Here is a 27528-nt window from a genome sequence, read left to right as displayed (position 1 = left end):
TGTTTTACCTATGAATCTCCCTAAGGAAATATCTAGCGGTCTGGGTGGGGAATTTGGCTACAATTGGTGAAGAATCTATTTCTTACCTGGGGATAAAACTTATTTACCCAACTTCCAAAGTATATGAAGCTAATTATCGTATTTATCGGCGTATAACACGCACTTTTTACCCCTTAAAATCAGGGGGAAATCGGCCATTCTCGGCGGCTTTCAGCTGCTCTCAGCTGTTCTCGGTGGCTTTCGGCCGCTCTTGGCAGCTTTTCGGCTGTTCTCGGCGGCTTTTGACGGCTCTCGCAGTCCCGCGTGAGCCACCGAAAGCCGCCGAGAGCAGCCGAAAGCCGCCGAGAGTGGCCGAGTGCCGCCAAGATATACAGGACATCTGTCTCTGTATCTCTATTTAAATGGCAAGGTACTGACAGTACAGACTGTCTGCAAATGCACAGGGGTAAGGCTGCAATTGACACTGACAAGGATGCAATGATGGACACTGACAAGGATGCAATGATGGACACTGACAAGGATGCAATGATGGACACTGACAAGGCTGCAATGATGGACACTGACAGGACACTGACAAGACTGCAATGATGGACAAAGCTGCAGATGGACACTGACAAGGCTGCATTGATGGGCATTTAAATGTAAGTTTTTTTTTCTTAAACTTCCCTCCTAAAAGTTTTTTTCCTTAAAATTCCCTCTTAAACGTGGGGTGCGTGTTATACGCCGACGCGTGTTATACGCCGACGCGTGTTATACACCGATAAATACGGTATCCCAATCTATTAACACAAACCAACAAAGACCTGCAAAATATCCAGCTTTCAAGGGTAGGAAAAATTGCTGCATTTAAAATGCAAACCCTCCCCAAAATCTTATATTACTTCCGATGCCTGCCTATCCCGATTACCTCCAAATTCTTCACTCACTTGATACAAAACTGAAAAACTTAATTTGGAGTAGGAAAAAACCTAGAGTGGCGTTCCAAATTCTTACCGCCACCAAATCTGCAGGAGGCATGGGACTACCAGCCATCAAAGACTAATACTATGCCTCATTACTGGACCAGATGAAGTTCTGGTTTTCCCCCTCCGAAGACATACTGTGGCTAAACATAGAAAAAGAGGTAACTGTAGGACATAATCCGAGTGCCTTATCTATTGCTAGCTATGTACTTCCCAAAATTAGCACATCCAAACTCCTTAGCTTTAGATCCACAATAATAGCGTGGAAACTCATACTATCTAAAACCAAACACAAGAAAGACAGAACCAAAATTCATTACTCAGCGAGAAGCTGGATCCAACAGGGTCATCACATATATGAACGTCTTCCATTTCAATGCAAGAACATAATCCAGAGTAAAATTAAAAATACCCACGACTAAAGGACTTTAATGCCAATATTTCTATAGAAGTTCCTCTAGAAATTTGGAATTTTCTCACTAAATGTAATCATAAAAAGAAAGGAATTTCCCTTATGTATAGACTTCTATCATTCCATTCACGTAATAATAAAAACTCACATATAATTAAATGGGAGGAAGACTTAAATCAAACATTTTCTAGGAACCAATGGCAAGAAGCCATATAGATAAACAGCAACGCTTCCTCTTGTATAGAGCATTGGGATAATTCCCAAAAAATTTTAAACAGATGGTATCTAACCCCATATAAACTATCAAAAATATACCCCTCCTCCTCCCCAGTATGCTGCAGATGGAACGAACAAGTTGGCATCCTTCTTCACATTCTATGGAGTTGTAAAAACCTCCACAGTTTTTAGAAATCTATCTCTACCTTCATGTCCAATCTCACAGGCAACCTAACTCACATTACTCCAGTGATGGCTCTACTAAGTATAAATCTTGATATTTATCCCCTAAATTATAGAACAATAGTAGCTCATATATTAATAGCGGCAAGACTTACTATAACTAGTTTGTGGAAATCTACTGAAGCACCTAACCTATCTAATGTAATCGCTAGATTAAACATCCAAGCACAATTCGAACGAATGTTAGCATATAAAAATTACTCCACTGTTACCTTTTAAAAGAAATGGCAAGCCTGGCTATCTCATCCTAGAGCTTCTAAATATTTAAAGGAGTGTAACCTTTAACAAACACGTGTGTTTCTGATATAACCTTTTTTAAAAAAAGCGATATTCAGACGTAGTACATTACCTAACAAAACAAACTCTGATCCTTGTTAATATTAAAATTTGTTGGACAGACCCTTCTTACACTTTGATCCAATCTGGGGCAGGCGGGGTCTGACTAACAAGAACACATCAATATCTGTTATACATTCTTTTTAAGTACCTTGTTTTAGTTTTCTTCGTACAATATCTGTTGAATATGTAATATGATCAATCCTTCTAAGTGATATTTCGTTTTGCACAACCTTTGTAATGACATTCATCATAAAAAATAAAAATCTATTGTTAAAAAAAGAAAAAAAAAAAAAGGAGGTGATTTATTCCTCCAAAGCAAATACACTTTTGCAAACTGGTACTGACTAGTATTCCAATGTTTCTGTTCTCCTTCAGTTTTTCTCCATCACTCGGCTAAGGTGACCCAAATGCTGACGGAAAGAGGCAGGGAGGGGGCTTAAAACAAGGATGCTATACAGGCGACTGTCATCCTTCTTATCCACTGATGATGTCATTAATGGTTAGGACACTGGCAGCTAAAAGGTTGTAATGGTGCACAATGAAAACCTGTGATTTAGTATAACTAAAAGGCAGCCTTCATCTACATGTCAGCTTGTATACAATTTTTGAGCAGTTTTAAAGCATTATACCAAGACTCCCCTGAAGAAACCCCAAGGCGCCCTGGTTGAAAAAGACTGGTCTCAATATTTCAGGTAATATAAATTACATATCAATAAAACCTTGATAGAGTACTGTGGTTAGAGTGGCCAAGTACCCATAAAATGTCATTAAAGCCTAACTTTTTTTTAAATGTATTTATTGTTAGAAACCTCAAGGTCCCCCAGGGTGGCTGGGCACCCTGGTTGAAAAAGGCTGCTCATTCAGGGCCACTCTCCTACTCCCATTTAGTGGACTGTTGGGCTATTTACTTGAGCGTCGCCAAAGGTAATGTATATATAGTCCAAAAGCCTGCTCTCTTTTTGAAAGCATGATTTTCTATTTGAGACTTTATTGACCTATTCATTCATTTATTCCACCTTTTTAGCTAATATTGATGCATCCCACTCCTGATGATTGGCTTAAAACGCCATGAAACGCATAGAGTCCACACTCAGGGATGCCAAGTCAAGTTTGCTCCAATCATGAATTTTATCAAATGCACTTTATTTCAATATTTATCAGGATAACTATGTTCACTCGTCTGTATATCCATTCAATTTTATAATTGTGATTGCTTGTACCAATTATGTGTATCCATTATAAACATTATATATGTCAACATGATTACTACTATATTTTATTATGCTTCATCTTGCATGATCTATGTATTATATATTATGATACATTATATATTTATTATTTATGAATTGATTTTAATGTATTGGATTGATTAGCAACTCTTTATGGTTATACAGGTCTCCCCTTAGGGACGGTGACACTCAATTTAATTTTAGGTATACTAGACAATTTCAAAGACATATCCATGCCTCATTTTAAGTCCCACAACCCACTTTTATCGTTCTTCACGGTCCCAAAATGTTGGTTTGTGAGGAATTGATGATGTCTTGATGTAAAAAGACTTTAGGGGTTATTTACGAAAGGCAAATCCACAAGTGCAGTCGCTGTAGATTCCAGGGAAACATGCAAGGAAAAAAAAACAGCATTTTAGCTTGCACATGATTGGATGATAAAATCATCGGAGCTTCCCCTCGTTTTAGATCTTTCCCTCAGATTTACAGCGACTGCAGTGCACTTGTAGTGCAAAGTGGATTTGCCTTTCGTAAATGACCCCCTTTGTGATGCCTAAGGAGGTGTGCTGGTGACAATTGTCTTGTTTGATGGTTCCAACCCTGTCTTCACTTCCCTTCATCATCCAGAAAAAAAACTAAGGCATATACCTGTATCTTGTGTCCTAAATAATTATGCAAAGATTTGACTATTGATTTTTTCTCTATATTAATTCCATAACACGTGAGCAGTTGGTTTTACTGGAGAAAAGAAAACATAAAATGTGGATATCTGCACCAATCCCTACTAATGGGTGCAATAGCAATAATGAAACCTGTAAAAAAAAACAAAAACTGGCTTTGTTCCTTGTGCTTCATGTAATAATTATTAAAAGAAAAGATGGCAAATGTGGTCCAGCAGGGGTGGCTGTTTATCAAGAATATAACATTTGAATTCTGGAACTATGGCAACCCGGCCCATACCTCCATAGTGATAGAGCCATGGCAGCCAAACTCTGTCATTATGTATTGCTAGAATTCTTTCAAAGATCATTTTGGAGTTGATTTTAATATTAACTAGTGATGATAAATTGGTTATTAAAGGCACTATGGTGTTGATTTACTAAAGGCAAATAGACTGTGCACTTTACAAAGTGCAGTTGCTCCAGAGCTTAGTAAATGATCAGGAGCTATGCTGACTTCCATCATCAAATCACGTACAAGCAAAAATGGTGTCTTTATATTTTCCTTGCATGTGATTGGGTATTCTTTGCAAAGTGAAGCTTCACCTCATTTACTAAGCTTTGGAGCAACTGCACCTGCAGAGTGCAACTACACTTTACAAAGTTCACAGTCAAGTTGACTTTAGTAAATCAACTCCAATCCTTCCTTCTGGTCCTGCCTGTGAGCCATCTAACAAATCTAACAAATCCTAAATAATCACACTGAAAATTGGATCAAAATCGCATTGAAGCAGTGTGAACCTAGACATGTGAAGAGACAACAGGTAATCTTAATCCAGAATACAGATCCACACCACAGGCCAATCAAATATGGAATTCATTTCCAGTGTCTGTCCTAATAGCCTCCATGTGGGTTCTGTGCAGAATCTTAAGAGAATTTAGTGATGAATCCTGCAGCCATTTAAACATCTAAGGTAGTTTATTAGGGCTCAGTGATTAATCAATTAATATATATGTACATGTAGTACCCCATTTTGTAAAAGGGGTGTAGCACCCTCGTAGATAGGTGCTAGGATTAGCTAGATCTAGTGCTGGCTCATTGTGTTCAGTGGAGCGGTGTGTGTATTTTGTCAGGTAAATTTAACTGTGCTCACTGTAACCAGTGCAGCTGTCTTTGATTAGTTATGTCTTTTCAATGTCTCAGCTGCTGCTAGTTTGACTGTCCCCTCTGCTTTCCAGAGAGCTGAACAATTCTCTGGAACATAGGTGTGGTACAATGCAATTAGCAGTATGAATATTTATAATCCCAGGGAGTGGGGCCCTGAAGGCTGCTGGGAGGCTGTATAACTACTCAGAGCCACTGAGCTGCTGGGTCTTTTCCTGCAGAGGATCAGTTAAGCCTGGAGGGCTGCTGCCATGTGTTTGCTGCTTGTGAGGTCTTAGGTGGGTGACCCGAGGGCCTGGATGCTGAAGCTACAGAGAGCTGATTGAGGGGCTGTCTGCTAAAGATCTAGTCTGGTACAGTATCATTGGAGAAAGTTGTCACTCAGAATTTGGAAGGAGGCAACCAGCTTCCTCTGGACATTACTCTGGAGTACAGACTGCTGTGAGAGATCTTAGAGACTTTTGCGCTGCTGCCACCCTTCTTGCTAGACAGCTGTTTGCGGTTGACCAAAGGGGACATCGGCTGGTGTCCTGAGGAGCTTAGTCTATTTAATTCCTTGTGAGGGGACTCTGCTCTGGGTGCAATAAAGAAAGAAGACTACTTTTAACTGCTTCTACTACAAGCCAAGTCCACAGTTTCCTATTGCAAAGACTTCTGCTTCAGCTTCTCAGAAAGAAGTTTACTGTTCTCAACCTGTAGATAGTTCTCTTTTTGGTGTATCCCACTTGGTCTCCGTTTCCACTTGTGCAACTTGTCCTGCGACTTGGGACTGCAAAGTTGCATGACAAGTCGTACCCCATGATTTCCAATGAGTACTGTTCATATCTGTGTGACTTCAAGTCGCAGCGACTTCAAAGTAGTCCCTGCACTACTTTGGCCTGACTTTAATGCGACCAGAGGTCTATAGACCTCAAGAATACACAGGCATTGCTTCAAGTTGCATCAAAAATTGTGGCAAAATCATGCGACTTTCAGGTCGCAATAGTGGAGACCTTGGCTTACTCAAAAAATAAAAACAACAAAAAGAACACCTCTAGACTTGTAGACTTGTTATTGAGCCAAAGAGTGACCGTGATTGTTTGCCTGGCTGTGGGGCAGTCTCCTGGGAAAAGAACCTGGGCAAATTTCAACGGGGGTGGTGTAGCACTACAGGGGTATATAGGCACACAGTCTCAAAGATTTAACACCTGAGGTGCAGACACCTTATGGAAGGTGAACACTTGTGTGTTAAATTGTTTATTGGGTGGAGCAATGCAGGAACTAAAAATGAGAAATAACTCTGGTGGTAAAGGATTGTTAAGTAGTTGTTTAACCACCATCAAAATTGTGTTTATTGATTCTCATAGGTAAGTCAGGCCTGGAAAATAAAGATGATGGAGTGGTTTGTATTTGATTTATGTGTTCTACATAGTATTAAAAACATAATCGTAAATTGGTGATAAAATATCTCTTGAGGAAGTGACTCTGTGCTGCAGCTGCTTTGTGTGTCTATACAACACTTTTACGTTGGCTTTCAAGGAGTTGGTGGGAGAAACAGTAAATGTACTGCACTTAGCCACAAGGGAAGCCCTCTCAGGACCTTGGCCTCCAAACGGGTACATGTTAGGTACATGATAGCCAGAAGGATTGCTGACAGCCAAGCAACCAGATCAAAGTTTGCTATGTGACTGGGACTGGTAAGTGGCTGCTTGTGTTTCCCTACTGCTAGAAAACTGAGTAAGGAAGCAACTGTACTTATGTGCACCACCTTAAAGATGGGCCCCACAGATTAGCAGCCTAAAGTTTGAGAGTCTGGAGCCAACTTTCTACTAATTGTTTCAGAGACCTTGCAGTATATTACCCATAGCCAGAAGTATCTCTCTCAAGTAATATTTGAGTTAATTTCACAGAGTGCACTCTGTAGTAGTTATTGACTGTTATTACAGAGGAGCTGCTGGGGAATTATTGATGCTTATTGATACTGTTCACTGCTAATACTTTTCTTTGTTGGGCTTGTGCTTTATTGGTTATAGGTAACTCAGTTTGAGATGCCACAATCTAATAATTACATCACTTAGCGTACTATGAGTGAAAAGTTTCTTGCATTTGCTCATTCGTGTATTTTTCTATTTGCTTTTAACCTGTGGCAGTATACATACTTTTCTTACAGTTAACCATTCTGGTAAATATTTCCGATACTATAAAAGAGTTGTGTACAGGATATACAGTATATGTTGGTGCATGCAGAGGTATGTGCAGCCATCCTGCACCCAGCCAAAGGACAAAGGTTACAAAGCTATTTGCAAAGTCGTGGTACAAGAACAGAGAACCCAATACATCCAGCTGTTCCTTCAAGGTAAGTGCTATAGAATATTAATAAGATGTGTGGGACAGAGAAGCCTCTAAGTCTTTTGGAGTAATGCGTCATTTGTTTGTTGATTATCAATTGGTAATATTACAAAAAAGCCATGGTATATGACAATGAAGGTGGCTAAAGTCAGTCTGCAGCACAGAACTTGGAGAAGAACTTGGGGTAGAAAAGTGATCTGAACATAGCTCCCAACTGTCCCTGATTTTGAGGGACTGTCCCTGATTTAGAGCAATGTCCCTCTGTCCCTCATTCCTCCTCATTTGTACCTCATTTTGGCCTGATCTATATAGATGTATATAAAATGCACTTTTTATCTATCAAAAAGTGTTTTCCAGGGATAGACCTTTCATCTGATTTCTAAATTGCTGCATTTGTAAATTCCAAAAGCCAATATAAAGGAACAGTAGTGGTAAAAAAGCACTTGTGGGTATAACCAATCTTGCTTCTTTGTACAATTCTCCCTTAAGGGGGTGTGGCAGGGGGTGTGTCCTGTGCCTGCATACTTTTGCTGATAGGTGTCCCTCATTCCCATCTCAAAAAGCCAAGAAGAGGAGTCTCGGGGCTGTTCTGTGCAAAACCATTGCACAGAGCAGGTAAGTATGATGTTTGTTATTTTTTTATTTTTTTGAATTAAAGGTTTACTATCGCGTTAAGTCCCCCAGTATTGGCCGGTGTGGAATGACTTGAGTACAACATGGGGTTGCTCTTGTTCTATTAACAATTTCTAGTGTCTCATCTTAGTATTACTCATTATCTCACCTGAGTCTGAGTAGGTAACACCTCCTGAGCCAACACAGATCCCTCCCAATGTTCATCTGTCACTGCACAGGCTTTGGGGTTTTCTTCTTCCTCATATACAACATGCATTCCCTCTGTCAGGTTCTGTGGTTCAATTAAATATCTTCGCCCTTTTGTCAGGATGAGCCCACTGCAAAAGAAGAACAAGAATACCGTTTAAAGATAACAGCGCAGTGTTATATCACATACATTATATGTACATGTAAAAATGTTAACAGCAGTTATACATATGTAGCGCCTGCCCCGATCTTCCAGGAGCCCAAGGGTGACTATCGGGGCTAGGGATAGCTGACATACATTCTCAGGTTGCAGGTTTGTGGGAATGGTGGGTGATGAACAAGAAAGAAGTTGGACGCTAGTCACTTTTATGCTTTAAATAGAGTGAGAAGTTTATATTGTAAAGCGCTGCGTAAACTGTTGGCGCTATATAAATCCTGTATAATAATAATAATAATATTTCTCAGAACAGGCAAGGCAAGACAGCACAGGACCAACCTCTGGATCAACAGGCCCCAGAACTCCTGGGCCTACTTCTGTAGTAACAAAGCCTCGGCCAGCCGGCCCCGAGACAGCAGAGCTGCCACAGCACACCCTGGGCCAGGAGGGCCTTCAGGAACAACGAACCCCGACCAATTGGCACCTGTACCTTAAGTACCCTTAACCAGAATGCACAGCGAGTGAACCACTCCCACGGGGTTATTTCTGAGTAAAAGGGGTACCCAATGCCTCCAGCCTGTTGCATTTCCAACACTTACCGATGGCCACAGCGACACCCACGGCCAAGTGAAAATTGACACAACCCAGCTGAACTGGTACAGAAACCAGGAAATTTACCATAATCAGTCTGAGCTAAACTATAGCTTCAGAGAACTTAAATTTACATAAATAGCATCAGGCATCAGCAGGGCGCTACATCTATATGCATGCATATCAACACTTTCTAATTAGAAACAGCAGCAGATAACCTTGAACTAGATTGTAGTTCTTAACCTTATCAGTAGGACAGGCTGTCTCCTCTAGTAACTGAACTTTACTCACTGCTTCATGCACTGATTCCCTTGGAAGAGTTCTCTCTGAAGTCACCCCAGCCACTTCATAGCCTCCTGCTCAAGAAGGGTCCTCTCTCTGGTGCTTCCTTAGAACTCCAACCCTCTAGAATTGTTACCGGATCTTTGGCCGGCTTTCCTCCGCATAAACTTGAACCTCAGTTAGGCCTAGCAGCCAGCCGCCTCATGGATAGGCCTCAGGCCTAACAGCCAAGAGCTGTATACACACCATCCACCCCAGCTGTAGCCCTGGGCAGGAAGAACTCCCCTGATCACCTGACTTCATTCCATTAAATAACCTTTCCCAGCATGCCTAGCCGCAAATATGATTGGCTGAGAAAGGTATGTTTATCATAACCTGATCTTCACTGTAACTCATCACCCTCATCACCCTAATGTCAAAGGCAACAGCACCGCCTACTGACAGAAAGGAAAAGCCACAACTTACGCCGTGTACACACGAGCGGAATGTCTGACAGAAAAAGTCAGACGGGAGCTTTTCATCGTATATTCCGATCGTGTGTATGGCCCATTGGACTTTTTACGTCGAAAATGCTGACGGACCTAGAAAGAGAACATGTTCTAAATTTTTCCGAAGGAACTAATTCCTATCTGAAAAAAATGCTTGTCTGTATGCTGTTCCGACGTACCAAAAACGACACATGCTCTGAAGCAAGTACGAGACGGAAGCTATTGGCTACTGGCTATTGAACTTCCATTTTCTAGTCCCGTCCTACGTGTTGTACGTCACCGCGATCTGGACGGTCGGAATTTAGTGTGACCGTGTGTATGCAAGACAGCTTGAGCGAAATTCCGTCAGAACTCCGTCGGAAAAACCTTCAGAGGTTGTTCTGACGGGAAAACTGGTCAAGTGTACAGGGCATTAGAATGGAATTAACAGAAGTCATGTAATCACTAAACACTACAAATTAGCCAGACTGGCTACCATCCAACATAACTAAATTTACCTGCAGCCCTATTTTAGGGACAGGGGTGCTACACATACTTAAAGCATTTGAGAAAGTCTTTTTTTTTTTTTATTTTAGGCAAGCCACGTTTTAGCGGGCATACATTTGGAGGCTGGAGTGTACATTCCTTAAAGTATAATAAAAGGCAAAATTTTTTTTTAGTTTTGGATAGAGTGCAGAGGGTTTAGAACACCTGTCAGTTTTTTTGTCTGTGTCCCTATTAAATTACAAGAAAATCCCACATTTTGGGTTGTCCCCAGAAAAGTAATAGAGGGAAAACCTTCCAATGGGGACACTAGTTCTGAGTGACATGGGGGTCCCTTAATTTGCAGGGATTTCCGCCCACTTCCTGTTTGGCTATGGGACAGTAAGTGAAGGGAAATCGGACACAGATGACGAAAAAACATTTGACAGGGGCTATAACCCTCACTTGCTTTATCCAAAATGAAAAAAAAAGTTTTGCCTAAAGTTGCACTTTAACCACTTGCTGACCATCTTCCGCCATTATACGGCGGCAGGTCGGCTGGTTCCCGCGAATTTCCGTACCAGTACGTCGGCTCCTTTAAGAGCCAAAGCCAGCAGAGGCGCACCCGCGGCACGGCGGGGGACTCGATGCGCGTGGCCGGCGGCTGTGATGTCTTCCGGCCACCCGCGATCACGGGCACGAGAGCCAGAACGGGGATTTGTGTGTGTAAACACACAAATCCCCATTCTGACATAGGAGGAGAGACAGATCTGCTGTTCCTAGTAATTAGAACAGCGATCTGTCTCCTCCTCCAGTCAGTCCCATCCCACCACAGTTAGAAACACACACAAGGGAACACATTTAACCCCTTGATCATCCCTAGTGTTAACCCCTTCCCTACCAGTGACATTTACACAGTAATCGGTACATTTTTATAGCACCGATCGCTGTATAAATGTCAATGGTCCCAAAAAAAGTGTCCGCCACAATGTCGCAGTCCTTCTGAAAATCGCATATCGCCACCATTACTAGTAAAAAAATTTTTAAATGCCATAAATCTATCCCCTATTTTGTAGACGCTATAACTTTTGCGCAAACCAATCAATATATGCTTATTGCGATTTTTTTACCAAAAATATGTAGAAGATTACATATCGGCCTAAACTGATGAAGAAATTTGTTTTTTTTATTTTTTGGGGGGATATCTATTATAGCAATAATTAAAAAATATATATTTTTTTTTTTTTCAAAATTGTCGCTCTTTTTTTGTTTATAGCGCAAAAAAAAAAAAAAAAAACGCAGAGGTGATCATATAATAGAGAAGCTCTATTTGTGGGAAAAAAAAGGACGTAAATTTTTTTTTGGGTACAGTGTCACACGACCGCGCAATTGTCAATTAAAACGACGCATTGCAAAAAATGGCCTGGTAAATCCTTCCGGGGCTGAAGTGGTTAAACTATACTTGTTAGAAGTTCCATATAGTGTATATGCTATAACCAGAATGCTCATTCCTGCATGCATCACAAGCTCATATTAAATACTATGAGTATACGACCTGGTTGAGTGCACACAACACACCAATGTATGCACATATTGTATAAGAAATGCTAATCCATGTAAGCCTGAAATGGCTCATAACATATAACAGCAAGCTGCATAGTAAAGCTACATATAATATCAGATATCTTATTTTCTCTTCAAGCATTGATACTTTTAATACTAACTTCATTTTCTTACCTTATCCCAGAGCAGGTGCTAATGCTGGCTATTGATTGGTTGTCATTCTCCACATAGCCCTGATAGTGACAGTGATCCTGCACAATATGAACACAAACAGCTATAAAGTGCAGCCACATGTTATAAAAGATTTTACATACTCAGGCAGGAAATTGAAATCCTCAACAATGCAAATAATTATATTCTGCTCAGTGCCATAGTATAGGGTGCTCACATGTCCGGGATTGCCTGGGACAATCCCGCAATTAGCAGGTCTGTCCCGGGCACCCTCATTCCGGGACAATACAGTGTCCCGGAATTGCCCCTTGGCCCTGGACCGATCTGATGCCCTCTAAAATATCCCTCACATCGCTGCTGTCACTCACTGACAGCCTGTGGTGGACCCCTGGCTGGTGAGACCCCTTTTACATGGGCCCAAATGGTTGCTAGCCACTGCCCGCCTCGCATCTAGCAACCAGTGACGTTATTAGGAGGAGAGAGGTAGAGCCCCAGCATTCACAGCGTGGAAGATTTAACTTCCTCCTCTGCGCCTACTGATTAGCTCCACCCACCTCCTCCCTGCATCGTTCAGCCAGCAGCATGCAGAAGTGCACGAAGAAGAGATGAGTTTTGGAGAAAGGAAAGTGAATCCAAAGTACTCAAGAAAGTACCCCCTGATCCACTAGTTACTGATGTGCCTGACAAGCAGGAGCCCGCCTAACCTCAAGTTTCTGAGGATGGGGCTGAGACGCAGCTCCTGAAATGTTCCCAGAAGAACTTTGGGAATGCCCCTGACCATTTAACATAGGAAGACTTTGCCCAGACTGCCGACCTGCCAGGAACCTCAAGTTCAAGTGGGGGGGAGTGTGGTAAAGTGTCCTTTTGCCTGATTTCCTCAGCGGCAAGAGCAGGGTTGTTTAACTCTATTACCCACAATCTCTAGGACTCCCATCATCCCTTGGACTCCTGGACACGCCCACGGGATATAAATTGTAGCTTTTCCAACCTTTCTTTACTCAGTAGGGCAGTGCCCCCTATGTCAGAATCTGTGTGCTGGCACCAAAGGACATAAGAGCATGCAGCACTAACATAAGCCCCAGTCACATTGGTGGATATTGTCAAGACAGATCATGGGTTTAATATCACTTTAAGTGAAATGGCACTGCTCACAGCTGAACTACTTTACCAAAGACTTCCACAGCCGTACATGCATAAAGTCTGCTGTGGGATCTTGTTGTCAACTGGCCAATGTTCTCTCCAACTGGCTCCCTAGCAAGAAAAAGATTGTATTCCTTTCCAGGGCACAGCAAGATTTTGCCTAAGGGCCGGTTCACACGGGGGCGACTTGTCAGGCGACCTAGCCGCCTGACAAGTCGCCTCCCGTTCTGTACAATGGAACCGTTCTAATCGGAGCGACGCAAGTCGCTCCGACTTAGAAGAAAGGTTCCTGTACTACTTTGGGGGCGACTTGCATAGACTTCTATACAGAAGTCGTCTTGCAAGTCGCCACGGCAGTCGTGTGCAGGTCGCCTCGGTGAGGCGACCTGCAAGTCGTGCCGCTTCTAATGTGAACCGGCGCTAAGAGTAAAACTTTTTTTTTTTGGGATAGAGTAAGGGAGGGTTATACACCCTTGTCAGTTTTTTTTCCACGTGTGTAGGGAAGATTTCCCTTCACTTCCTGTCCCACAACAGGAAGTGAGAGAAAATCCTTCCAAAGTGACAGATTCCCTGATTGCCACCAGGTTCACCGGAACTAATGTCCCCATTGGAAGAATCCAAAATTTGGGATTTTCTTTCGCTTTCAGTTTTAGTAAAAAATAGTAAATAAGACAAATAGAGAGGGAGAATCGCACAAACTGGGACACAGACAGCAATAATAACAGGTGTCCTAAAACAAAAAAAAGTTTTGCCTTTAGTTACCACGTACATATACTGCGGCAGGGCGGCCCTTAAGTGTGAAATCCCCTATCTGTACGTGATTAATTTCAAGGGCTCTGGGGCGCGCACAGCGGGAGCCAATCAGCGGGTCCGGTGGCCGCAATGGCAGCTGGGACCCGCCGATCATTCACAGGAGATGCAGACCGCCGTTCTGTGAGGGAGGAAAATTAAAATCTTGTGTTTCTACTAAGCAGATACACGGATCTCTGTTTTCCTCCAGTCACAGCATTTCCCCCACAGTTAGAAAGCACCCCCTAGGAGCACATTTAACCCTTTGATCGCCCCTGATGTTAACCCTTTCCCAGCCAGCGTCATTTATACAGTGACAGTGCATTTTTTTTAGCACTGATCACTGTATTGGTGTCACTGGTCCCCAAAAAGTGTCACTTAGTGTCAGATTTGTCCGCTGCAATGTCGCACATTGGGATTGAGATTTTTGGGAATTTTGGGGATTTTATTGGGATTTTTTTTACCAAAAACATGTAGCAGAAAACATATTGGCCTAAATTGATGGAAAAAAAATAGATTTTTAAAAAAATTTTATTGGACATGTTTTATAGCAGGAAATAAAAAATATAGGTTTTTTTTTTCAAAATTGTCAGACTTTTTTCTAGTTATAGTGCAAAAAAATAAAAACTGCAGAGGTGATTAAATGTACCACCAAAAGAAAGCTATATTTGTGGGGAAAAAAAGGACATTGATTATTATTTTAGGTACAGTGTCGCACGATCGCGCAAATGTCAGTTAAAGCAACACAGTGCATTATCACAAAAAATCGCCTAGTCAGGAAGGGGGTAAAACCTTCCGGGGGGGCTGAAGTGGTTAATTATCAGTTCTTGTTCATACAGTTTGTTTGCCAGCAAACCTTTCCCTCTACCATATCATTGTGCTGTATCGCCACCTAGTGGGCAAATGTAAGAATTGTTGCTGGCATTCCTGTTACTGTGTTTGGATACCTACAGTATCTCACAAAAGTGAGTACACCCCTCACATTTTTGTAAATATTTTATATTTTATTTTATCTTTTCATGTGACAAAACTGAAGAAATGACACTTTGCTACAATGTAAAGTAGTGAGTGTACAGCTTGAATAACAGTGTACATTTGCTGTCCCCTCAAAATAACTCAACACACCGCCATTAATGTCTAAACCGCTGGCAACAAAAGTGAGTACACCCCTAAATGAAAATGTCCAAATTGGACCCAATTAGCCATTTTCCCTCTCCGGTGTCATGTGACTCTTTAGTGTTACAAGGTGTCAGGTGTGAATGGGGAGCAGGTGTGTTAAATTTGGTGTTATCGCTCTCACTCTCTCATACTGGTCACTGGAAGTTTAACATGGCACCTCATGGCAACGAACTCACTGAGGATCTGAAATCAAGAATTGTTGCTCTACATGAAGATGGCCTAGGCTATAATAAGATTTCCAAGACCCTGAAACTGAGCTGCAGCATGGTGGCCAAGACCATACAGCGGTTTAACAGGACAGGTTCCACTCAGAACAGGCCTCGCCATGGTCGACCATAGGAGTTGAGGGCATGTGCTGAGCGTCATATCCAGAGGTTGTCTTTGGGAAATAGACATATGAGTGCTGCCAACATTGCTGCAGAGGTTGAAGGGGTGGGGGGTCAGCCTGTTAGTGCTCAGACCATACATCGCACACTGCATTAAATTGGACTGCATGGCTGTCATCTCAGAAGGAAGCCTCTTCTAAAGATGATGCACAAGAAAGCCCACAAACAGTTTGCTGAAGACAAGCAGACTAAGGACATGGATTACTGGAACCATGTCCTGTGGTCTGATGAGACCAAGATAAACTTATTTGGTTCAGATGGTGTCAAGCGTGTGTGGCGGCAACCAGGTGAGGAGTACAAAGACAAGTGTGTCTTGTCTACAGTCAAGCATGGTGGTGGGAGTGTCATGGTCTGGGGCTGCATTAGTGCTACAGTTCATTGAGGGAACCATGAATGCCAACATGTACTGTGACATACTAAGCAGAGCACGATCCCCTCCCTTCTGGGACTGGGCCACAGGGCAGTATTCCAACATGATAATGACCCCAAACACACCTCCAAGACGACCACTGCCTGCCTAAGGAGGCTTAGGGTAAAGGTGATGGACTGGCCAAGCATGTTTCCAGACCTAAACCCTATTGAACATCCATGGGGCATCCTCAAACTGAAGGTGGAGGAGCACAAGGTCTCTAACATCCACCAGCTCCGTGATGTCGTCATGGAGGAGTGGAAGAGGACTCCAGTGGCAACCTGTGAAGCTCTGGTGAACTCCATGCCCAAGAGGGTTAAGGCAGTGCTGGAAAATAATGGTGGCTACACAAAATATTGACACTTTGGCCCCAATTTGGACATTTTCACTAAGGGGTGTACTCACTTTTGTTGCCAGCGGTTCAGACATCAATGGCTGTGTGTTGAGTTATTTTGAGGGGACAGCAAATTTACACTGTTATACAAGCTGTACACTCACTACTTTACATTGTAGCAAAGCGTCATTTGTTCGGTGTTGTCACATGAAAAGATATAATGAAATATTTACAAAAATGTGAGGGGTGTACTCACTTTTGTGAGATCTGGTACTTACAGTATATAACCCTCAGTTTTAGGGTTAGTTCACCTTTTCAGAAAATATGAAAAGGTGAATTAACACTGTACACCCTCTTTACTCTCCCAGTCCCTGCTGTACTTACCGCTGTGGGTGATGAGCTGTTAGCGCCCACACAGCCTCTTCTCTCTGCAGTGCTTCTGGGACAGATCAGAGCAATTTTCTGTGCAGGAACTGAGCTGTCATAATCGCTCTGATCTGTTCTGGAAACTCTGCAGAAAGAAGAGGGGGAAGGACAGGGATTTGAAATCCCCACACCAATGCACTGGCTACGTGGACACTGACTGTTCATCACTCATGAAAGTATAAGGGTTTACCTTTTCATTTTTTTTTTTTTTGAAGAGGTCAATTAACTCTTTAATACTGGTAATATAGCTTATGGACAAAAATATATATGGGTGGCAAGAGACGTGTTCAAGGAACATAATTCATTAACATGCAACATCTCCAAGATACGCCCCTTCCTAACCAATGACACCACAAAGCTTCTAATCCACTCCCTGGTCATCTCCCGCCTTGACTACTGCAACTCCCTCCTCATTGGTTTACCTCTAAATAGGCTATCCCCACTTCAGTCCATCATGAACGCTGCGGCCAGGCTCATCCACCACACAAACCGCTCAGCGTCTGCTACACCCCTCTGCCAATCTCTCCATTGGCTGCCACTCAGTCACCGAATTAAATTCAAGATACTAACTATAACTTACAAAGCCATCCACAACCTGGCCCCTAGCTACATCTCTAACCTAGTCACAAAATACCAACCTAATCGTTCTCTTCGCTCCTCCCAAGACCTCCTGCTCTCAAACTCCCTTGTCACCTCATCCCATGCTCGCCTTCAGGACTTCTCCAGAGCCTCCCCCATCCTCTGGAATGCTCTTCCCCAATCCGTCCGATTTTCTCCTACTTTATCCACTTTCAGACGATCCCTGAAAACTCATCTCTTCAGAGAAGCCTATCTGGCCCCCAGCTAACAACTGTACATTTATCTTCTCAATCAGCACATCACCCACAATTATTACCTCTTGTATCTCTTGACCTTCCCTCTTAGATTGTAAGCTCTAAGGAGCAGGGCCCTCTGATTCCTACTGTATCAAATTGTATTGTATTTGTACTGTCTACCCTCAAGTTGTAAAGCGCTACGTAAACTGTTGGCGCTATATAAATACTGTATAATAATAATAATAGTAATTAAAGGATATCAGATCATTTCTGGCCATTAAATAGGGCAAAATAAAAGCAGTAACCTGGGTAACAATGCAAACAGCTATTCCAATATTGCAATGCTGCACAATGACAATCACAACATTAGGCAACAAGTTTCACTTAAAGTGTGAGTAAACTCCCATGCATGAATTTTACCTATAGGTAAGCTTTATTATAGGTATTGTAAATATTTCCTAAACGTGCACCGAGATATTTACTGTAAATTCAGTCGGTAAGGTCACCGGCGCATGCACTCTGAAGGAACGGCATTTCCTGTGGCATAAACAGTGGCTCTGCAAACCCAGAAGGAAGACCAGGTGAAGATGGAAACGCCTTCAGTGACAGCACGTCACTGGAGGACCTCGTTCTAAGGTAGTTGCACATAATGTGCTAGTATGTGATGCATACTAGCACATTATGACATTGTCTAGCAGGGTTTCAAAAAAAAAAGCGGTTTACTACCGCTTTAAAGTTTATATGAAGGCAAAACTCATGTAGTATATGTCTGCAATAAAGGCATGTTTGTTTTTTTTTTTGTTTTGTTTTTTAAAGACTCTGCTTGTACAGAACTATACCTGTTGCTCTGCCAGAAATGTTATTTTAAAACAAAATTTTTGTACAGTTTTTTGTGGACAGAGTGGTGTCAGTCCTGTCTAGATTTTTTTTTTTTTTTGCTCAACCAAAACAAAACCTAAACCTAAACTCAATCAAAGAAAAGTACTAAGAGGGCTAAACCGCCTTTTTGAGATAATGCAGACAGAAAGAACAAGATACACGACTTCTCTCAATTTCTGAGAGGATCAACAGTTCTTTCTTTGCATTTATGAAACAGATATAATAAAATGCTTCCAATGATACATTTAACAGACCAAAAGAGAGCAAGTACGAGAAGTTAATTGTTAGGGTTTACATACACTTTAAAACCCTATGAAACAAAACAGAGAGACTAGATAGCCCAGAAAGTTGTCTGGCCTGAGGTCTATACTGCCTCCTGACAACTCCCGAATGCAGTCTGTATGCTCTAAATGGTTAAAATATAAAATAAAACCTTGTGTAACACGGAATAGAGAAATTAGTAAGTCAGCTGTAAAATCCTCTCTGCGGATGAAGTTTGTCATCTACATAGAAATATTAATTGTCCTCTCATCATCAAGAAAGAATCTGACTTTACCTGTATGTTCTCCTTAGGGCTTATCATCATCGGTTTGTCATCCTGATCATAACTTGTCTCCATATAATTATCAGCTATCAGTTCCCTGGGGGATGAAAAAGTGGGGAAATTAAAGGGTTTGCAGTATTTTAACCTCCCCCATTCTTCTTCCCTTCAAGTGTTCCAATGTGTCACTTACTCATTCCTCTCCAGGTGTATAACCAGAGGTTCTTCTTCAATCTGTAATTCATACTTAACCACATGTGGGTATTTGTCCTAGGGGGAGCATAGAAGAAGTTCAATCAGTGCCCTTCTAACAGTGGAGAATTAATTGTACAATGGGCCCCAGGCTGTTATTAATTTATGGGCCCCTCACAAATTTAACGTGATTGTGAAGCCTCTTTTTTTTATTAAAGGATAAGTCCAACCTAACACTAAAATCCCTGCATCAACAGACATCCACGATCTAACACTAACCTCATCTAACCCTGTAAAGAAAAAATCGGTATACATACCTATTTTGAAGCCAGTCTCCAGCGGCAGAAGCTCTGCAGAGGACACAGCCAACAACGGCTGTGAAATGAATGGGGAGTGAGGTCACCCATAGACTTACTATGGGGCTTCCGTTGTCTGATGTGTCCTCTGCACCCGCCTTCACCGCGAAGCCACGGCTGACAGCTCAGCGTGAGATCAGGTCAGATTGGCTTCAAAAAAGGTATGTATGCTGATTTCTTCTTTACAGAGTTAGATCAGATCGTGGATGTCTGTAGATGCAGGGATTTTAGTGTTAGGTTGGACTTATTCTTTAATAAAAAAAAAGAGGCTTTTTAGTGCTAGGGTGGACTTATCCTATAAAATAAAAAAGATGTTATATTTACCTGCTCTATGCAATAGTTTCGCACAGAGCGGTCCCTTACCTCCTCTTCTGGGGTCCCCTGCCAGTGCTCTTGACTCCTCCTCTCTTCCAAGTGCCCCCTCATCAAGTCAGCTGCTCAGAGGGCACCCGTGCAGGTGCACATCTGAGACTGGCAGTGTGCGTCCATAGACACACACAAGGTGGGTTGGCCGCACCCCCTGCATCCTTCTCACAGGAGCTTAGTAAATTAACAGAAGCGCTTCTGACTTTAATCATCCAATCATGTGCAAGCAAAAATGCATTTTGTTTTATTTTCCTTGCATGTGATTGGATATTCTTTGCAAAGTGAAGCTTTACCTCATTTACTAAGCTCTGAAGCAACTGCACCTGCAGAGTGCAATTGCACAGTCTATTGGCCTTTAGTAAATCAACCCCATAGTGTTTTAAGTGGATCTTATACAGGAGTAAGTTCTTAATTTGCAAACATTTACAGTGGCAGATAATATGGAAAGAATGCTTCCAGGTACAGGAAGTGTGCATAGGTATTGTACATGAAAATTTGCTAATCTTAAATTCTCTCTTTTGTGAGAACAATGCAAAGGATTCCATTGCCAATCACCTTCTAAAAGCAAGGCTTACAAAGCTGAAATTGACTGTATCGCCTTTGGTCATGCTAGAACAGCCTTTCTCAACCAAGGTTCCATGGAATCCTAGGGTTCCTCCAGAGGATTCTAAGAGTTCCTTGAGCATTGAGCAACTTCTGCCTCTCAGATGAGTAACCACTGACGCCAATTATCTTTGGGGGGTACTTCTCAATAGTTACATAGTTACATAGTAGGTGAGGTTGAAAAAAGACACAAGTCCATCAAGTCCAACCTATGTGTGTGATTTTATGTCAGTATTTCATTGTATATCCCTGTATGTTGTGATCGTTCAGGTGCTTATCTAATAGTTTTTTGAAATTATCGATGCTCCCTGCTGAGACCACCGCCTGTGGAAGGGAATTCCACATCCTAACTGCTCTTACAGTAAAGAACCTCCTACGTAGTTTAAGGTTAAACCGCTTTTCTTCTAATTTTAGTGAATGGCCGTGTGTCTTATTAAATTCCCTTCCCAGAAAAGTTTTATGCCTATCGTGGGGTCACCAGTGCGGTATTTGTACATTTAAATCATATCCCCTCTCAAGCATCTCTTATCCAGAGAGGACAAGTTCAGTGCTCGTAACCTTTCCTCAATACTAAGGTCCTCCAGACCCTTTATTAGTTTTGTTGCCTTTCTATGGACTCTCTCCAGTTCCAGTACATCCTTCCTGAGGACTGGTGCTCAGAACTGGACAGCATACTACAGGTGCGGCCGGACCAGAGTCTTGTAGAGTGGGAGAATTATCGTTTTAGTTGGAGTTAATCCCCGTTTTAATGCATGCCAGTATTCTGTTTGCTTTGCTTGCAGCTGCTTGGCATTGCATGCCTTTGCTGAGTCTGTCATCTACTAGGACCCTCAGGTCCTTTTCCATCCTAGATTCCCCCAGAGGTTCTCCCCCCAGGGAGTAGATTGCATTTATATTTTTGCCACCCAAATGCATTATTTTACATTTTTCCACATTAAACCTCATTTACCATGTAGTTGCCTACCACATTAATTTGTTCAGATCTTTTTGCAAGGTTATTACATCCTGCGGGGGAAGTTATTGCCCTGCTTAGCTTAGTATTGTCCGCAAATACAGATATTGAACTGTTTATCCCATCCTCCAGATCGTTTATGAATAAATTAAATAGGATTGGTCCCAGGACAGAACCCTGGGGGACCCCACTTTCCACCCCTGCCCATTCTGAGTTCTCCCCATTTATCACTACCCTCTGAACTCGCCCCTGTAGCCAGTTTTCAGTCCATGTACTTACCCTATGGTCCATGCCAATGGACCTTACTTTGTACAGTAAACACTTATGGGGAACTTTATCAAATGCTTTTCCAAAATCCAGATACACCATGCCTACGGGCCTTCCTTTATCCAGATGGCAGCTCACCTCCTCATACAAGGTTAATAGATTGGTTTGGCAAGAACGATTCTTTATGAATCCATGCTGATTACTGCTAATGATACAGTTGTCATTGCTAAAATCCACCAATAACCACCAATGTCAGGAACATTCTTCCTAATGACCATCACATTAATGTACAGTGAACTGCAGATATTGTAATGATTAAAAGGGAAGCCTAAGCCTTGAATGTTATTCCAGGGTTTCCTCCTTGTTGAAAAGGTTGAGAAAGGCTGCTCTAGAGCTTGGGGCCCCAGGCAGGAACTCATTCTGTCCTTCCTATTATACCCCTTTTTGTCCACCCTGGTGCCCTTTAGATAGTTCCAAATGCCTGAGAGACAGGAGGGATCGGTGATCATGGGCACCCAGATTGTCAGGTAGTGTAGTGGTACCAGGGCTTTAACACGGGGGGGGGGGGGGGGGGGTTAGCCCTGGCTGCATGTAAGCCGTCTACTCAGAGCCAATGCACTCTTCAAATGATTGCCTTTTCCCTTTACTACTCTGTATTAATAAGCATTAAAGTCCCAGCACCTCTTGGATGTATTCCTTTGAGCTCTGAATTAATGACAGATCTTTGATTGTATACAAACATGTGTACATATAGATATCTTAACACATCATTTTTATCATACTTTTATAATAGTTTTACCTTAGTGTCACTTTTGTACAGTGCATGGATTTGCTGTGGAATGACAACCTTGTATTTCTGTCCTGTAGGCAGCGCATGTAGACCTGGAGTTCAAATGATAAGTGATCATATTAACCTTTTTTTTTAATTAAAACTGTAATAATTACTACTATTGCTATTATTATTGTTATTATTATTATTGTTCATTTTACTATAAAAAAACATTTAGTGAGACAAAAAATAATTCTGCATATGGAAATGGAGAAGAGAAGGATAATAAAAAAAATATTAATGATGTAGCTTTTGAAAAGGCTGAAGACATTTATATATTTCTCTCTGACTAAAAATAAAAGATAATAAATACTACATTATGTGCGGAAGTTGCTATCCCTTATTTTTTAACCACTACCAGAGTCGTTAATATCAGCTACACTGCTAAGAAGGAATTAACATGGCAAATGTCAAAAGTTGACCGGAAACCAAATAATTCTTGCCAATTTTTTCACCTGGCAAATTCGTAAAATCCATGCAACTGTATTAGAAACGAATATGTACTTCAGAAAATACAACTGATTTAATAAAGGAGTTGAAAATGATTTGTGTAAACATGCTCTTCAATAAAGCAGTCAATTGTATGTAGATGTGTGTGTGTGTATATATATATATATATATATATATATATATATATATATATATATATATATATATATATATATATATACATATTATATACAGTATTTTTTTTCCCAAGTTTCATTCAGCTTCACCTTACATTTTAACATTATCAAAAAACATTGGAAATTTTTAAAGGATTTTTATCCTGGTATTGAGGAATTGCAACACCCTCCCTTCCCCCTTCCATTCATTCAGGAAAGGGAAGTCAGTTAGAGAAATGATCATCGGAGCGGATTTTACGAACATTAGAGCTGAGTTCCAGAAATTTGCAAAAAAAAAAAAAAAATGAAGGCACACTATGAGTTAAGTCCAGCGAGGTGGATGACACCTCCTGGGCTTAGCTCTGTTATTTATAACAGCTTTATAGTACTCCCAGGAGAAAGCTATCGCTGTAGTTCTGGAAAAGTGACACCGATCCTTCTGAGCTCTGCATCTTGAATGGGAGAGACGCTGAAACTGCTGTGCCCACCCTTCTCTTCCTCCCAACGAGTCACAGAAGCTTTGGCATAACGTGAACATATACACAAAATACAAAGGCTTCTGTGAATGGGCAGCAGAGGGGAGATGTGTGCATAGGTGTTTGTTTCTCTCCTATCAGATCCCGAAGTGTCTTCCAGCAGAGCAATAAACCTATCAAATGTAAATAATAGAAATAAGCACAGGGGATGTCATGCTCCTTGGACTTAACTCATTGTGTGCCTTCAATTCAATTCTTACAAAGTGATTGAATTCCTGGAATTCAGCTTTAAATTGACTGGTATAAGTACACTTTTAGGTCCACGACAGAACAGCTCATTCCCATTTAGTCATGCTCAAAACTTTGAGGCTGGGTTCACACTATTGCAAATTGGATGCAGGTTTCCCTGCATCCAATTCGCATGTCAGGAGATTGTGAGTGGCTCTCTATGGAGCCCGTTCACACATCTCTGGAGCAGCTCCGGTGTGAATTGCACAGGAGTCCTGTGCGTCTTCTGGTCCGTTTCAGGCCCGAATTCAGCCAAACATTTGGGCTGAAATCAGACCTAAAACAGTGAACAGGGACGCACCGGACCCCTGCTATAAGCCGCTCCGTGCTTCAGTGTGAATCCAGCCTCAAGCATGATAAAGTAAAAGGCTTTTCATTCACACACCCAAACATAGGGGAAACAATGTGAAATGAAGGGCTACATTTGCCAAAGTATGTATGTGCTCCTCTATGAAAACAAACAGCTCTTCTACTTAAACAGAGGTCACCTATGAGAGTACATGGACTTTCTTTGTGTGTTTTTGAAAGCAGTGGCAATGTTTCAGTCATTTAAACATCTCTCGTCATTTATGGGTACATTGTGCCCATTTATGAGCGTATTTAAAATGTTTTTTTATGCTCTGCTGTACTGCAAGGCAGTATTCTGAGGACACCAGCTTGCCATTAAAATGTTCCTCTAAGTTACGTAAGGTTATGTAGATTTCATGGTAATTACAGAAGTAATGGCTGAGAGGATTGAGGTATGAAGCGTAGAGGAAGGGTAAGCAATCCAATGTGGCTGGCAAAGGTATAGTCAAAACTTGCTTTGGTGTCCTCTCCATAGACCCCTGACACACTAGGAATTCATTTTATTTTATAAATATGAAACAAAATGATAAACTCACCTATGACCGGGAGGATGAACATCACCAGTGGAATCATCGTGGATATTAGGATAGCAGCTGTAGGAGTACACAATAGGTGTATATGTGTGTGGGGAAATGGCTGTGAAGAAAGCTAGTTGGGATTCTCTAATTTATACCCTGATAAGCAAACAGGTTCATTGTCTAAATATTACAGGGTGTTTGTCCCCAAGCAATGTCACACTGTGTTCCTACACAATGCCGTGACGGAGGTCTTCATTGCCAGAAAAACTAAAACACCTTTAAATTGTATATATACAATTTAAACAATTTATATACAATATAAAAAAAGGTAGGGAATGAAGGTGTTATTAAACATTAAAACAAAATGTTTAACTACGTGTTTTATGTTATTTTATGTTAAAACAAATTAACTACAAATTTAATTCTGAGTCTTTGTCCCTTAGAATCACGTTTCTGGTACAAAGCATTTTTGTTTCCAATTTGGTGCTACAAACACGAATGAAGGTAAATGTGAAAAGTTTATATAAACAATAAGGCTTCATGGCTACATGGGACGTTTTTACAACCTCTCCTGAACGATTTAACTTAACAGATAGTAACCGACGTTTAAAAGGTCAGTTTTGCCGCATTTACATGCCGCGTTTAACTGTGTTTTGCCACGTTTGCATTTAGAAGTGCTTAAAAAAAAAAAATTTTTTTCCAAAATAGCCAAAAATGAAAAACGCTTGTGAACGCGGCTAAACGTGAGTTACCGCCTTTACATGCGTTTACAAGCTGTTACAGGCATTTGGCATTTCAAATGTCTCTGAACATCCGTCCTAATCATGGGGTAATCATGGGGTACTTTGTCGCAGTAAGTGGGCTTAGCACCATATAGCAATATGGTGTGACCAAATCCCCATATTTTTGAAAATGTCTTTTTGATAATGTTTAGGTGTTTTTAAACTAGCCTTGCTGGAGGTGAATGTTTTTTTGCATGTGTGCGCTGTAATATTTTTCTTCTATTGTATGGTCTTATGGCTGCACCAGCTTTAATGTAAAGGTGTGCCCCCAAATATCTAGTTTTTAAACATCCGTCCTGAACGCATTTTTTTGCATTCCAAAAATGCTTCTAAACTCAACTGCCTAGAAACAACAGGGGCAGCTGAAAACGCCCAAGTGCTCCTAAACGTCCGTTTACCAGCAGCAGTGTACATGAGGCCTTAGGTTTTTTTCAACTGCCCCTGAACTCTCCTCTATGTTATCTTATCAGTACATGTACACAGGGTCAACTCTCAGTTGAGTTTAGAAGCATTTTTTAGAACGCAAAAAAATGCATTCAGGACAGATGTCCAGAGGTATTTGAAACGCCAAATGCCTGTAACAGCCTGTAAACGCGGTAACTCACGTTTAGTAGCATTTTGTTTACAGACGTTTTTCGTTTTAGCAAAAAAAAAACGTATCTAGACGCAAACGCGGCTAACTGTGGCATGTAATAGCGGCTAAACGGACGTTTTTAGATGTCGGTTTCTAGCTGTCAAGTTAAATCCTTCAGGAGAGGTTAAACGATGTCCCATGTACATGAAGCCTTATGGGAGAAAGGAGTTCTGGAAAAGCTAGAACCTTGAAGCTTTCATCAGATACAGAGCGCCCCGGGCTTGGCACACGAGGGAGATTGAATAAGGCATGTGTGGACAAACTTGGTACATGGTGTTATAAAGAAACAGGGCCAGATTAAGAGCATCATGGGCCTGGTGCTGAGGATTTTGGTGGGCCTTTTTTTAGGAATAAGTAAAATGAAAACACAATTTTTTTTATTAGAACAAATTAAATTAAATAGAGATGGGGTAAGGGCGGGTGAGAGAGAGGGGGCGCTGAAAGAGAGGGGGGATGAGAGAGAGGAGGGTAAAAGACGGAGGAGAGAGAGGGTGCCTCTGGGTAGCTTAACCGCTTCATATCCGGGCCATTGCCAAATGACGGCAACAGCGCGGATCTAAATTGCCGGGACGACGTCTATTGACGTCGTCCCGTGCACGAGCGGCCTGCGCGCCCCCTGCAGGGCGCGCGCGGCGCGCTCGGTGATCAGCGAGTCTATAAGACTCGCCTGATCACAGATCAGAGTAAGGGGTTGGTCCCGACCCCTTACCACATGATCAGCTGTCAGCCAATGACAGCTGATCATGTGATGTAAACAGAGCCGGTAATCGGCTATTTTTCCTCCTCGCGCTGACAGCGTGTGGAGGAAAAAAAAAACCCGATCACCGGCGGCCGTGATCGGGACATCAGTCCCGAACACGGCGATCTTATAACTCAAAGCAATAGGCAGCAGTGCTGCCTACCAGTGCCCACCAGAGTCACCCATCAGTGCCCACAGTGCCATCAATCAGCGCCACCCATCAGTGCCCACAGTGCCACCCATCAGTGCCCACAGTGCCACCCATCAGTGCCCACAGTGCCACCCATCAGTGCCACCCATCAGTGCCACCCATCAGCACCCACATCAGTGCCACCCATCAGCACCCACATCAGTGCAACCTATCAGTGCCCATCAGTGTCACCTACCAGTGCCCATAAGTGCCCATCAGTGCCGCCCATCACTGCCCATCAGTGCCACCCATCAGTGCCCCCCATCAGTGCCCCCCATCAGTGCCGCCCATCAGTGCCACCCATCAGTGCCACCCATCCGTGCCACCCATCCGTGCCACCCATCCGTGCCGCCCATCCGTGCCGCCTATCCGTGCTGCCCATCCGTGGCCATCAGTGCC

The 27528-nt window shown here is 42.1% G+C and overlaps 1 protein-coding gene across 2 annotated transcripts in view; it reads right to left on the bottom strand.

The window, feature by feature from the left end:
• LOC141133090 (zinc metalloproteinase-disintegrin-like VLAIP-A) overlaps window positions 1-24904 on the bottom strand; it is a 120232-nt gene extending 95328 nt beyond the window's left edge. Inside the window, exons 1-6 of one of the 2 annotated variants that reach the window (XM_073622219.1) lie at window positions 24803-24904; window positions 22520-22602; window positions 19178-19254; window positions 19000-19084; window positions 12090-12166; window positions 8335-8503 (exon numbers count right to left, since the gene is read on the bottom strand). In XM_073622219.1, the coding sequence (XP_073478320.1) occupies window positions 8335-8503; window positions 12090-12166; window positions 19000-19084; window positions 19178-19254; window positions 22520-22602; window positions 24803-24839 (528 nt within the window). In that variant the 5' untranslated portion in view covers window positions 24840-24904. Of the gene's footprint in view, window positions 1-8334; window positions 8504-9411; window positions 9682-12089; window positions 12167-18999; window positions 19085-19177; window positions 19255-22519; window positions 22603-24802 lie in introns of those variants that run through there. The other variant, XM_073622220.1, reaches the window with a different exon arrangement.
• Window positions 24905-27528: the final 2624 nt, after the last annotated feature.

Source organism: Aquarana catesbeiana, linkage group LG03, assembly GCF_042186555.1.
Source record: "Aquarana catesbeiana isolate 2022-GZ linkage group LG03, ASM4218655v1, whole genome shotgun sequence".
Lineage (NCBI taxonomy): Eukaryota > Metazoa > Chordata > Amphibia > Anura > Ranidae > Aquarana > Aquarana catesbeiana.
The sequence above is the reverse complement of the archived record's forward strand: the minus strand, read 5'-3'. Positions and strand labels throughout refer to the sequence as shown.